General features: G+C 36.5%; 1 protein-coding gene across 1 annotated transcript in view; it reads left to right on the top strand.

Moving 5' to 3' along the window:
• Vmp1 (vacuole membrane protein 1) overlaps window positions 1-13,747 on the top strand; it is a 121,181-nt gene that overhangs the window by 19,928 nt on the left and 87,506 nt on the right. Inside the window, exons 2-5 of the mRNA XM_004643034.2 lie at window positions 1,451-1,552; window positions 2,778-2,913; window positions 4,200-4,290; window positions 5,413-5,523. Coding sequence (XP_004643091.1) covers window positions 1,477-1,552; window positions 2,778-2,913; window positions 4,200-4,290; window positions 5,413-5,523 — 414 coding nt within the window. The 5' untranslated portion in view covers window positions 1,451-1,476. The remainder of the gene's footprint in view (window positions 1-1,450; window positions 1,553-2,777; window positions 2,914-4,199; window positions 4,291-5,412; window positions 5,524-13,747) is intronic.

Below are 13,747 nucleotides of genomic sequence, written 5' to 3'. Positions count from 1 at the left end.
CATGAAAGCAATGGGTAGGACACTGTACCACCTTCTCTTGTGAATACTCTTCTGAGACAGGATCTCACGTGCTCAGGCTGGTTTTGAACCTCTGCTTCCCAAGTGCTGGGATTACAGGCTTGTACCACACCTCTCTGAAAATGCAAGCTTCTTAGAATTTGCATGATCTGAAAATATCTTCTTCCAGTCTATGGTTATTTGCATTTTCTTGACCATGTCATTTGAAGCACAGAAATTAACACCTGAATGATGACAGAATCAGAGACCATTGGTTATTTTCTATACTACAATACGTTACTATGTTTTAAAGTAAAGATATCGCCGGGGAGATGGCTCAGTGGAATATGCGCTTCCCTGGCAAGCGCAAGGGCCTGAGTTCAATCCCCGGTTCCACAAAAAAAAAAAACCCTTTAGACCCTATACTAAATACATTTAAAAAAAGAAAGATAAAGTAAAGATATCTGTGATGCAAGCATGTTATAAATAGAATACATTTGATATACCATTAATATTTAAATTTTTTATCTTTCATGTCCATATCATTTGATTAGAATTGTTTCCTATAGCTAGGTGAGATATCCCATCCCTGTAATCCCAGCTACTTGGGAGGCTGAGTCAGGACAGTCTCAAGTTCAGGGTTAGCTGGGAAAGGTAGCAAGGCCCTTTTAAAAATCACAAAATTTTAAAAGACCTGGACATGTGACTCAGTGGTAGAGCACTTACCTCACAACCACAGTTCCGGCGTTCAATCCCCAATACCAAAAAAATTTAATTTTTCAAAAAGAAATTTGAACTGGGTGTGTAATCCCAGTGCTTAGTAGGCTAAAGCAGGAGAATTGTTATGAATTTGAGGCCATCCTGGGCAACAAAGTGAGTTCAAGGCCAGTCTGAACTGCTTACTGAAATCTTGCCTAGAAAAAGAAACCACCCTCCCAAAAAAAGTTCTGAAAGAGAAATTATTTCCTAAATAAAACTGACCTCTGACGTTGGACATATGTATTAACACTTATAACAGTTTTTATATTGTATTCCATTTTTCCTAAATTTTGTTAAAAGAAAGATTACAAGATAAGATGATAAAAATGAGAGCAAGATAAACTCTGAATAGAGCAAAACCCAAGTTATGAATGAGAAGGATGTTACAACAGTAGGTTATCAATATTTGAAGGCACTGGTTATTGATACTTTGTGAACAAAATGACTTGGTTTTAATGTGGAAAAACCACTGAAATAACTATTAAGGAAAGATTTAAAATTAGAAGCTTCTTAGTTCTACTAGGATTTCTGTACAAGTTGTTCCAAAACTTGGTTATGAGAAGTAAAATGGCAAGTGTAAACATGTCCAAATAGCATGTGGGGTATCACTTCTGTGTTACTTTTATGCTGTTTGACTGTCAGCTGCAAAACAAGAGAATAAAATATGCTGTGGGTTTTTATTTTGCTGTGTTAGCTCCTCAAGAATTACTGATCAATGAAATGGCAGAGAATGGAAAAAGTTGTGACCAGAGACGTGTAGCAATGAGCAAGGAACAACACAATGGAAATTTCACAGGTAAGTGACAATAATAGCAAATCTTAATTGGTTATTTACTTTCCAGCTCTTCTAAGGACTTTACATATGTTAATTCGGTCCTTAACAATGGTCCTGAAAATGCTATCCCCACTTTTATTTTTTGTAGGTTTTTTTTTCTCTATTTAGGACAGGGTTTACAGGGTCTCACTATGTAGATTGGACTCATAGTGATCCCCCTGTTATCAGTCCCCCAAGCGCTGGGATTACAGTCGTGTGCCACCATACCCAGTCTTAATCGGCCTCTCAGTCCCATCCCCCCATCCCATTCCCTAACCCCCAAGGCCTGCACGGCTGGCCAGGGATCAAACCCTGGTCACTGTGCTCGGCCTAAGTGGGCACTTTAGTCTGCTGAGCTATCTCACCAGCCCAGAGTTTTTTGGGTTTTTTTTTTTTTTTTCCATCATAGAAAGTTGATCTATTTATTTATTTATTTTTTGAAAGTTGATCAATTTAGACTTACGGTAGTCAAATACAAGAGTAGAAGCATGTGTTCTGATAGTAAAATAATTGCAAAACTAACATTAAAATTGAAATAGAAACACCTAGCCCACATTTGTTGTTTCTCAAAACCTACAATAGTTTCCCAGATTCAGCTGCTGATTATTTTCAGTACTAATTATTTAGGACATCCTCTTCAAAAGGTTTATGTATCTGTCAGGTCAAGGGGAGCATGTGTGAGAAACTGTTCAATCCACAGCACCAAAAAAAAAAAAAAAAAAAAAGTGGCAACTGTGATAATTAAGCTCCTTTTTTGAGTCACTAGGCATTGCTGAATCTGGACAGGTGGTTATTTAAGATTTTATGACCAGCTATTGTTACCTGGGATGTGGGCACATTTCATTCATCCCTATCATGGACTGCTTAAAAGAATTCCCTGAAAAGTTGCCACCACTTGAGGCATAAGTTATGGGAACCTCCCATGATCTGTAGCTTTCTGTTCCAGATTTCAGGTACATCTGTAGTGGGCCACCTATAATAATAAAATTGGGTTTGAAATGTTCCCTCCTCTAAAGAAGGAGTGATCTCAGGTTAGTACTTGAACTGTTTTATAGGCAGTGTTTCAGAACATAGGGCAGGGGGCTGGGGCTATAGTTCAGGAGCCTAAGTGCCTGCCAGGAAGTTGGGTGTCTTTTTAAAGTAATCCAGAAGTGTGAGTCTAAATGTTAAGCATTCTGTTTTAACTTCTGTACTATTGTTTCTTCAGACCCCTCTTCAATAAATGAAAAGAAGAGGAAAGATCGGGAAGAAAGACAGAACATTGTCTTGTGGAGACAGCCACTCATTACCTTGCAGTATTTTTCTCTGGAAATCCTTGTAATCTTAAAGGAATGGACCTCAAAGTAAAGAATCTTCTGTTACTTTTTATATAAACCTCATTTTCTAATTGTAGAAGTCTTCCATCCTCTCCTGGTTCCTGCAATCTGTTCCATCAAAATGAATTGTTTAAATTTATAATATTATCATAGGAGCATAATTATTTTCCTCTCTATAGTTTGAAGAGAAATATACAGAATTGAATTTGAAGAAAAATAGATATAAAAACATGTTGTTTCTGCTGGATGGCTATGGTTGACCACTAGTTCATGTTCAGTCTTGCAAGGAATAGCACTGAGAATAGGATGGATTTTTTTCTCCTGGTTTTACCTTCAAGAAATAGCAGGCCTGTGTACATTTTGTACACTGATTCTGTAGCAGGACAAGATTCAGGCTGTGTGGCACTTTAAGAATAACTTGAACCAATGAGAAAGGACTTTGCCACAGATACATGTTCGCTCTTTAAACTTAGTACTTGTATGCCCTGTTTCAGCTATCAAGGCAGCGAGTAACATTTTTATGTATCTCAATTTCTTGTTTGCCTAAGTTATCTATACTGTGAATTGCATTTTATTGTGCTTAGAGTTTATAAAGTATTTGTAACATTTTTCAAGTCACTTAATATCTATAGCAGCTATATATATATATATATATATATATATATATATGTTAAACAAATGGATGTTGATTATGATTTTAAGAGCATAGCCCAAGATCCCAGTGATTTATTGTCTTGTTAAAAATGTAACACTAAGAGTCTTAGTCTTAAGTTCCCTGACCTGAATGTCAGTGTTCTGTCACTCTGCACTGCTTCTCCATTTAGAAATTGGAGGGGCCGGGGAAATGGCTCAGTAGAATAAGTGCTTGCCTGGCAAGCACAAGGGTCTGAGTTCAATCCCCAGTTCTGCCAAAAAAAAAAAAAAAGAGAGAGAAAAGAAATTGGAGTGCAGATGAGACCAGACTTTGGATGAGTGAAAGACTGTGATGAGATTTATGAGAAGAAATTGTTTCTGTGCTCGCAGACTTTCCTTTCAGTACCCCCAAGGCTATATCAGCACATTATTCTTTTTTTTGCGGAACCGGGGATTGAACTCAGGCCTTTGCGCTTGCCAGAGAAGCACTTATCCACTGAGCCAGCACATTATTCTTGAGAATGATCCTGAAAGTGAGATGGTTGAGGCGGGTTTTTTTTTGGCGGGGTGGGTACTGGGTATCTAATTACATTACGTTGTGCTTGCCAAGCAGGCACTTATACCACTGAGCTATCTCCCCAGCTGAGATGATTGAGTTTTGTTTTTTGTTGTTTTTTAAGATTGTGGCATCGTCAAAGCATTGTGGTATCTTTTTTACTGCTGCTTGCTGTGCTTGTAACTACGTATTATGTTGAAGGAGCACATCAACAGGTAAGTGATTTAGCAGTTCTAAGGCTATACACTAAAAATGTTCACATACTGTCTTATGGCTTCTCAGCAGTGTCCATATTTGGTATCCACGATCCTTTTCTGCCTGCAGATTTGAATATAACTTTGACTCTGTTGAGTCAGAGCAGCAGGACTCCTTTTGTCTCTACAAAGATCTTTTGTACTTTCTACAGTATGCTTTTGTGATCCATCCAAATGACAGGCCTCAACCCAAGTTGAGTATTAGCTTTTATTTGTGGGAAAAACAAATTCATGTGCCTGTAATCTGCAGCACATTACTTACTGATATGTAAATAAGACATTTTGATAACACCTTTCATTAAAATTCCAAAATATTCTAAGATGCCTTGCTGGCCCCATCCCCGGGGCATGCTGAGACTTCATTTGAGACTGGGCGTGGTAGTGTGATTGAGACTGGGTGTGGTAGCACACAGCTGTAATCCCAGCACTTGGCAGGCTGAAAACAGGAGAATCACTGGGAGTCTGTTCTACATAGTGAGACCCTGTAGACCCTGTACCAAATACATTAAAAAAAAGAAAAAAGGTAACATAAGAGGAAACGCTTCTATAGTGATTGTTTTATATTTTAAAACAATTTAATCTCAGGGAATTTTTATAATTTTAAATGTACTTTTATCTAATCTGTGTGAATTAGAAATTTCAGTGAGCTACTTGCCAAAGCAAGTAAAATTTCTGTATAAATAAGCCTGGAATTCCTTTAAGAAATGTGTTTTCTTTCCGACTTCATTTTGTTCTTGTTTGAAAAGCATCTTAAATACAAAAAATTATTTTATTCCCTTTTTTGCATGATAATCAAGAACATCTGTTCACAAATATTTTTTATTCTTACAATTATCTTATTAGTCATTTGCTCCTTTCATGTATCCTCAACAGTAGGACTTCAAGGGTTTAGAAAATGAGCTTTATTCTAGTTAAATGAATGGTTTGTCATCGCTATTTTATACTAATGAAATTAGGCCTGTTTGATGAAATGTTTGATCTTAATACTTTATTTCCATTTTAGTTGATTTGTTTTTGTTTTTGTGGTAGTTTATACATACTAGTTTTCTGTATGAAGATTTCACTTCACTTCTTGTTTTTCAGTATGTTCAGCGTATAGAGAAACAGTTTCTTCTGTATGCCTACTGGATAGGCTTGGGAATTTTGTCTTCTGTGGGGCTTGGAACAGGGCTGCATACCTTTCTGCTTTATCTGGTAAGAATAACTTTAATTTAGTGAATAAAAATGAGATTTTGTCTTTTTATTGATGCTTTTATTTAAGTTAAAATTGGGGCTGAGAATGTGGCTCGTTGGTAGGACTCGTACAAGCCCTGGATTTGGTCCCCAGCACCACAAAAATAAGAAGTTAAAATTCTAAGGTTCACATTTAACTATGCTTTTGAACATTTTTACCTTCAAAACAGTGGTTTAAGTTTGATTTAGAATTTTAAGTTTCCTCTTAAGTTGAAAATTTAAAAAGAGAAAAAGAAAGCAAAAAGTTAACTAAATAAAAATAAGGTAGTTTATTTAAATTGGTTCAGCCAGTTATTATTTTAGCAATTCAGATTAATTTCAGAATGTAATCAACAACACACAAACATCTTCCTCTCTTATCTTCATCTACTATGTATACACTTGGGTAGTTATTTTGTTATTTTTACTGAATATAATTGATGGAGTATTACACACGCTAACTAAATGCTTTTTCAACTCTGTTCGAAAGTATACCAACTGAAAAATACTCTTTTTCTAGTTAAAGTAAGAAAAAGCTAAGGTAAGTGTTCTTTGTCATTCACAGATACATTTAAATAATGTCTGAATTCTGTTAAAACAGTATCAGAGCTAGGAGTGGGGTGAGCAATGTAAGAAAAATACTGAAGGTACAGTAGTTTTTTTACCCTGTACTCAGAATTTTAACCTGGAACTATACAGGTACCACCACCAAACTATGTCCCCAAGTCCTGGGGTACCGTTTAAATTGATGAATATGGGGCATATTAAATATTTTGGCCTCCGTGCTGTCTTTGCTTTACTCTGTTCCTGTCCCTAAATCATAATTTGAAAATAATTCTATATTTGCAAATGGTTTGATCTTCGCTAGAGAAATACCTGTGAGAGGGTGTCACAGTGAAATGAATTGTTCAATAAAATTTCTTACTAAAAAAACTAGAAGCTGTATATTATTAAAATAAATTCATTCCTGAAGCAGATATGGTTCAGTATTAAGGGTTGCTTGTCTACTTAGTTCCAAAGAGTGTTGATCAATGATGAGAGGAATACTTTGGGAGTTAAATCTGTGCTGTGTGATTTGTCCCTGAGTTCATGAAAGTTTAAAACTTGGAATGTTAAGCTGGCCACAGCAATGCGTGCCTGTCATCTCAGCTACTCAAGAGGCTGACATAGATGGAATGCAAGTTCAAGGACAGCCTGGGAAAGATAGTGAGACTTTATCTCAGGGAAAAAAAATACTTGGAATTTGAGAATTATTTCATGTTTGGTTGGTGATTTTAGCTAAAATAAGGACATACATTTTAGAGACATAATCCATGTCATTGTTTCTCTAGTAACTACTACATTCTTAGTAGCCTGACAATACATTCCCCAATAAAGGTTGAAAGAGAGGGAAAAGAGGAACAGATTATAGATCTTCCTGTTCTTGTCTAGTCTTGTCCTGTGATATTTTTGAAAATACAAGATTGAAGGCTAAAGAGATAGCTCAATGGCATGAGTGACTGCCTAGTAAGAACAAGGTCCTGAGTTGGATCCCCAGTACAAAAAAAGAAAGAAAAGAAAATACCAGATTGAGACTCATTCGTAGCATTTGATTAATATGGCAGCATCTGTGACATAATTCCACGGCTAGGGAGGTAGCCTAGAGGTAGAGCACTTGACTGACTGCCTTGAGTTCTAAGCTTGACCCCACACACTGCAGGCTGGAGGTAACCGAAACAGATAGGTTTTTCTCAACTTTAAAAGGAATTCAAATGAACTTTTAAATTTCATAAGAATTTAGGATAAACAAATTTGAAAAATAAATTTTAAGTTTCTGTTGTAACTTACATGAAACATTTATGAAGTACCTTTCTATGAAAGCTTTATTATTCCAGCTCCATTGACCTAGGTATCCAGTAAAAGATTTAGAAATGTACCAATAAGAGTTCATTACAAAATTGACTTAGGGGAAAAGTTTCCATATATCAGTAGGCATTCTTGCTCTTGTTCAGAGCTTAAGTTTAATGTGGCTTCCCTCATAATTTTAGAAACAATTCCAGAGCTATTTGAAAGAAATTATCCATCTCTCATTATACTCTATACTATAGTGTGCTCATTAGCTAGTATGAATATAAAATCAAGGAACCTCTGAAACTGTTGCATTAAACATAAAAACTTTATGTAAAACTTTGAGTCTTCATCTAAATTCTTTGTATATGTTAACATTGCTTTTAAGAGTGTTGTGGTATCATTACTGCCATCACAAAACTGAGATCCTGGCTAGGTGGTGACAGACACCTGAATTCCAGCACTCTGGGAGCTGAGACAAGAAGATGACAAGTTCAAGCTCAGCCTGAGCAATGTAATTGTTTAGTAAGACCCTGACACAAAATGATAAAGGGCTGGGGATGCAGCGCAGTGCAGAGGCCCTGGGTTCAGTCCCTAGAAAGGGATGGTTGAAGGGGCAGGAGGGAACCTGAGGTCCAGGATAGATCAAGTGACATTTATCATTATTAAATAGTTTTGAATTGCTTTTATTGTTCTTTCATATTTTCTTTTAGTTCCAATATCTTAAAATTAAGTATATGTGAAGTAACCAAATAAGTGTTTTGTGAACATAGAATTCTGCCTAATTAATGTGTAGGAAATAGGTTGGCACATTAACTAAAGCCAGTAGTTAAGTTCATCCTTTGTATTTATAGTTTTGTGGCTGGAAAAAAAGGCAGCATGTTATGTATGTACCATAACAGCATCATAAAAAATAGCTTTGCTGCCCCAAAACTATTCTGCACCCCACCATATTCCTAACTTCTTCCACTCCTCACCCCACCTCCAAACCACTAGTGGTACCATTTAAGGCTCTTTGTGTCTTATTCATAGCTTGATTCTTCATTTATTTTTATTGCTAAATAATATTCCATTTTATAAATGTACCACCTTAGTTCTTTATTCATTTACTGTTGAAGGACATTATGGTTTACTTCCAGGGTTTGTCAGTTTTGTATAAAGTTGCTATAAAGGTGTGTGAGTTTTTCTTTGAAATGAGTTTTTCAGTTCACTTGGGTAAATTTGTAAAAGTGCTATTAGTGGATCATGTACCTTAATTACTGGTGTATAGAAAAGACATTTTTGTATTCATCCTGTATCTAGCAACGTTGGCCTGAGACTTTTTGATTGTGTTTTTAGGATTCTCTGCATGGATTATTTTATATTTTCCTCCCCAATCTGTATACATTATATTTCCATTTCTTACAGCATTAGCTATGTTTCCAGTGTGATAGTAAGTAGGAGTCTTGGGAAGGGCATCCTGCCTTGTTTAGTATTCATCTAAAAGCTGCTGTCTTATCACCTTTAGGTATGATGTAGGGCATTTTGTAGATGTTCCACCTGAAATTAAGGAAGGCCTCAGACTTGTTTAGAGATTTATTTATGCTGGTTTTTAGTCATGAGTCAACATTGAATTTTATCAAATAACTCCACTTTTTGCATTTACCTATAATCATAGGTTGAGGTGGAATGATTGTGAATTCAAGACTAGCGTAGGCAACACAGTGAGACCTCATCTTACAGAATAAACCCACTATTTTAGCCTGTACCAATCAAATGGATTAAAGGCTGATACAGCACACAGGAACACACATGTATATTTTTTATTTTTTTATTTTTATTTTTATTTTTTAAAATTTTTTTTTTTAACATTTATTTATTGTGTGTGTGTGGCCAGCTCAGCCCACCAGGGGGCGCGGCTGGCTGGCATGTGGTGCTGGAGGATCGAACCGCAGTCCCTGTGCTTTGCCGAGCTTGTTCCAAGTAGGTGCTTTAGACCACTGAGCCATCTCTCCAGCCCCACATGTATTTTTTAAAATATATTTAGTACAGGGCCTCACAGCACAGATTGGACTCCTAGTGATACTCCTATTTTCAGCCTCCCAAGCCCTAGAATTACAGGCACGTGCTGCCATGCCCAGTCTCAGTCTCCATCTCAGTGGGGCCAGCACGACATTCCAGGGATCCAACCCTGGTCCCGCCGTGCATGCTGCCTAAGCAGGCATTTTAGTCCGCAGAGCTATCTGGCTGTCCCAGGAACACACATATAAACACACACACATTGGTATGTAGCATTAAGGAGCAATGTATTGAGATATTTTCTTTTTCCTGTATCGGAAGAAACACCCAAAATAAGCCACTTCATTTGACCAAATTACATTTAGTTCTTTAGTCTTTTCGTTTAGACACAGGCTTTCATTTTGGGATTTCCTGACTACACAAGAGAATGAAGAAGAAAGGATTTACAAAGAACAATTTTCAGACAAGTCAAGTGAAAGAAAAACAAAAAAGATCACTATCTTTGATTTATGGATTGGTTGAGATCTACTGTGCTAGGTGTGGTGGCTCACTGAGTACTGTAACCCAGTACTCAGGAGGCTGAGGCAGGAGGATCATTGTGTGTTTCAGACAAGCCTGGGCAACAAAGTGAGCTCAAGAGGGCCAGCCTGAACTGGATATGACGACTCTGTCTCAAAAAGATAGAAAAAAAGAAAAAGAAAGAAAATCAGGTTGCAAAAGGCTGACTACTAACAACAAAAAAACCAAGCGCGTTGACATACTTACATTAATATGAATTAAAGTCAGTTGTTTTCATCTCTGTTTTGTATCCATTTTTGTGAGGAGAGTTCTCTTCCCCATCCTGTTTTGTTATTGAGACAGGTTCTCACTAGGTTGTTCAGGCTGGTTTTGAACTCACTGTGTAGCCCAGACTGGCTTAAACTTGTGCTGCCCCAACTTCCCAAGTGGTAGGATTAGGGGTGTGCATCTCCACACCCAGCCCTCCTTCTGTGTTAAATTCTAGCCAGATGATTTGCTTAGATGAGTAAAATATGCACATAAGTGACATTTTGCTTGAGAGCTTTGGGTTATTATTAGGTATTCCTTTACCCTGATAGACTAGCTAACATCCCTTTAAAGTTTACTATGTGCTGGGTTCTGTGATTGGTTTTTTTTTTACATGAATGATTTCATTTCATCCTTCCAAAAGCCAAGTTAGTCAAGAACCAGTAGTATCGCAAACATTTTCATTAGTAAGTATAAAGTCTTTGTCAACTTTGGTAACATGGAAAAGAAAAAAAAACTTAAACCAAGGAGAGTTAGATATTTTAAAGTTTGATTTGTTACTACTTAATAAAAACTATTCCAAATAATCTTTAGTTTTTCGTTTGTTTTATGGCTTTTTTTAAAGACAGGTCTCACTTTATAGTAGAAGTTGGCCTTGAACTCATTAGGTAGGCCAGGCTGGATTTCTACCTCAGCTTTCCAAGTGCTGGGGTTACACATGTGAGCCTCCATTCCAGGCTTGGTTAGCGTTTTTAGATTTATGTTTTCTTAGGTTTTTGTTTTGTTTTGTTTTTGTACCAGGAATCGAACCTCGGATTGTGTGCCTGCCAGACAAGTGCTCATGCCACTGAGCTATGTTCCTGGCTCACTATGTTTTCTTAGTGATAAGTAGTTAGTAGAATGTTATCTTTATAGATCACAATTTCTTTTATATCTAGAAAATGTAATTGTGTTTAGAAAAGTCCTAATTACATTAGCTTTCATTTATAAGGTTTTATATAACCCTCTCAGCAAGGTGTGATCATAACATTGTCGTGTCTTTTTTATGGTAAAAGACACTTCTGCCCGATTATCATATAACTCCTCAATTTGGAGACCATTTGACTTGTTAGGGAACTAATCTGGTAAGAAATGGAGCTTTATTTTTGACTGTAACTTATGCAATATGTGAAAAAGAAATCAGTTTTAACAAAGAAAAAGAATTCAGTTCATTCTTTATCATAATTCTCTTTATTGGACACCAGAGATTAAAAGTAATATGAACATTTTTCATATTTTACAAATTGATTTGAAAACAATATAAACCTAGTAGTTTGTAAAGATCAGATGTCTTTAAAAAAAAAAAAAAAAGATCAGATATCTAACTAAAAAGTTGAGCACTTCAAGCAAGAATAGTGATTGCCTAACTATCTCACCAGAAAGGGAGAAATGGAAAAGGAAAGCAAATGCCTTCGCCCGCTGGCTGAGGCATGTGTAGTTGGGCTGCTAAGCTAGCTGGTTTTTGTTAATTTGAATTTTTAGCAAATAGGCTTCAGAAGGCTCGGTCATTCCCCAAAGCTCTATACTTGTTGTTTGAGTCTATACAAGTAAACATCTTTTTCATACAAAAACAAAAAAAGGGCCGGGGAGATGGCTCAGTAGGATAAGCGCTTGACTGGCAAATGCAAGGATCTGAGTTCAATCCCCGGTTCCAGGAAAAAAAAAAAAAAGGACCGGTAATCATCATATTCTCCAAAAATTGTGGTCCATAAAAGGTTAAAAATGACTCTTGTAACAAATTTTTTTCTCTAAGTATTTACATTTAGCTGCCACTAGGTGGCAGGGCTAATCCAAGCAAAATATTGTACTATATTTGCAGGCTCTGTTATGGATTAACTCATGTGTAGAGCACCTTCTTCCAAAAATCATTACAAGGGTAGTAGTACACACCCATAATTCCAGTAGTCTGGAAGGCTGGGGCAGGAGACTGGCAGCATCTTGGGCAATTTAATAACACCTCTCAGAATACCAGGGAGAGGACGGGAATATAGCTCAGTGCGTATCAAAAAAACAAAGGAAATAAACTTCCTCTATTTAGCTTAGAGATATATTCTATTATTTATGCCTTGCAGGTTTTGCATACATATGACCAGTTACAGCATGCGAATAAATGTTAACGTTTCTTTCCCTATTCCCTGGCACTGGGAATTGAATTCAGAGAATGCTGAAGTACAAATGCTGCCCTTTTAAAAATTTTAATCTTTTTGACACAGTATAAATTGCCCAGCTAGGCTTGCTTACACTGATTTATGTTTTAAAGCAAGAAATCATTTCATTTTACACACTTCAGCTATTCTCAGTAGATTGACAGAAACATCACAGAATTGATTTATGTAATACAACATTACATTATGGCATGGATGAAAACTACTGATAGTCATTCCATTTTCAGTGATGATGGACCAGGCAAACTGAGTAACTCTCTTCTGTATCTTAAAAGGATGTATAAAAATTTAAAATATATGTGTGAAGGCCTCATACATTGGAAAAAGAATAGAAGAATCTTAAGGTCAGGATCTAGATTAAGAAGAAAACCCGCAGAATGTGGTATAGTGATGCATACTGGTAATCCCTGGCTACTGGTGAGGCTGAAGCAGGAGAATTACAAGTTTGAGGTAACCTGGTTAACTCAGCAAGACATTGTTGCCAAAAAAAAAAAAGTTTAAAATGAGTGGTGTTATAGCTCAGTGGTTGGAGCACTAGTTTAGCATCCTCAAGGCTCTGGGTTCTTTTCTCTATTGCAAAAATAGAGAAAGAGGCTCAGAGAAGGGAAACCGGCTAAAGATAGATTCTAATAAATCTTTAGCTGAAGGGTCGCAGTTTAAAACAAACAGTGAGCTAGATACTGTTTAGCTCTAATGAATTCTGAATCTCAAGATACGTTGCTGTCTCCTTACAAGTTCTGGAGGCCTGGCCCAGCCAGCTACTAGAAGCAAACTAGTAATAAAATCATTTCAGCTTCACATTATAGCATCCCAAGAAGTTTGAGTGAAGTTGGAAATTCAAATGTTAAGCCCAAGTAATAATAAAAAGGAATAAAGTAATCTAATATATGAGAACATAAGTTGATTTAATCAAAAGCAGAGAGAAAATAAACAGATCCAAAGGGGTTCCATTAAATAAAGCAGACATGTATTTTGGTCCAAAAGTAATTTTGATAGGGGAATTAAAAAATAATTTCAATTTCTGACAAAGAATTAGAAATTATGAGTCATGTGGAAATTTTAGAAGTAATTTTTAAAAGCTGAAATTATTCACATCATGGGCTTTCATTTCACAAAGCATAGAACAAACTAATAAATTTGAAAACTAGTCCAGAGAAAAATTGCTGCAAAAAAAGAGGAGAGGTGAAGAAAAACATAGTATCTTCAAAGGAACTTCAGTAAGGCCATTTTATGTTGTTATTGTTTTAAGAAGTTACTGCATATAGAAAGCTGTCGTTAAAGCGCTAATGAAAATGACTGCCAACAGATGGTTCCTTACTGAAATATCTTAGAAGTGGTGCAAGGGGCTGGAGAGATGGCTCAGTGGTCTAAGGCACCTACTTAGAACAAGCTTGGCAAAGCATCAGGGACCG

This window comes from Octodon degus, unplaced genomic scaffold (assembly GCF_000260255.1).
Source record: "Octodon degus isolate 3935 unplaced genomic scaffold, OctDeg1.0 scaffold00164, whole genome shotgun sequence".
In the NCBI taxonomy this organism is placed as follows: domain Eukaryota; kingdom Metazoa; phylum Chordata; class Mammalia; order Rodentia; family Octodontidae; genus Octodon; species Octodon degus.
Note: the sequence above shows the minus strand (reverse complement) of the source record. Positions and strands in the feature narration are given on the sequence as shown.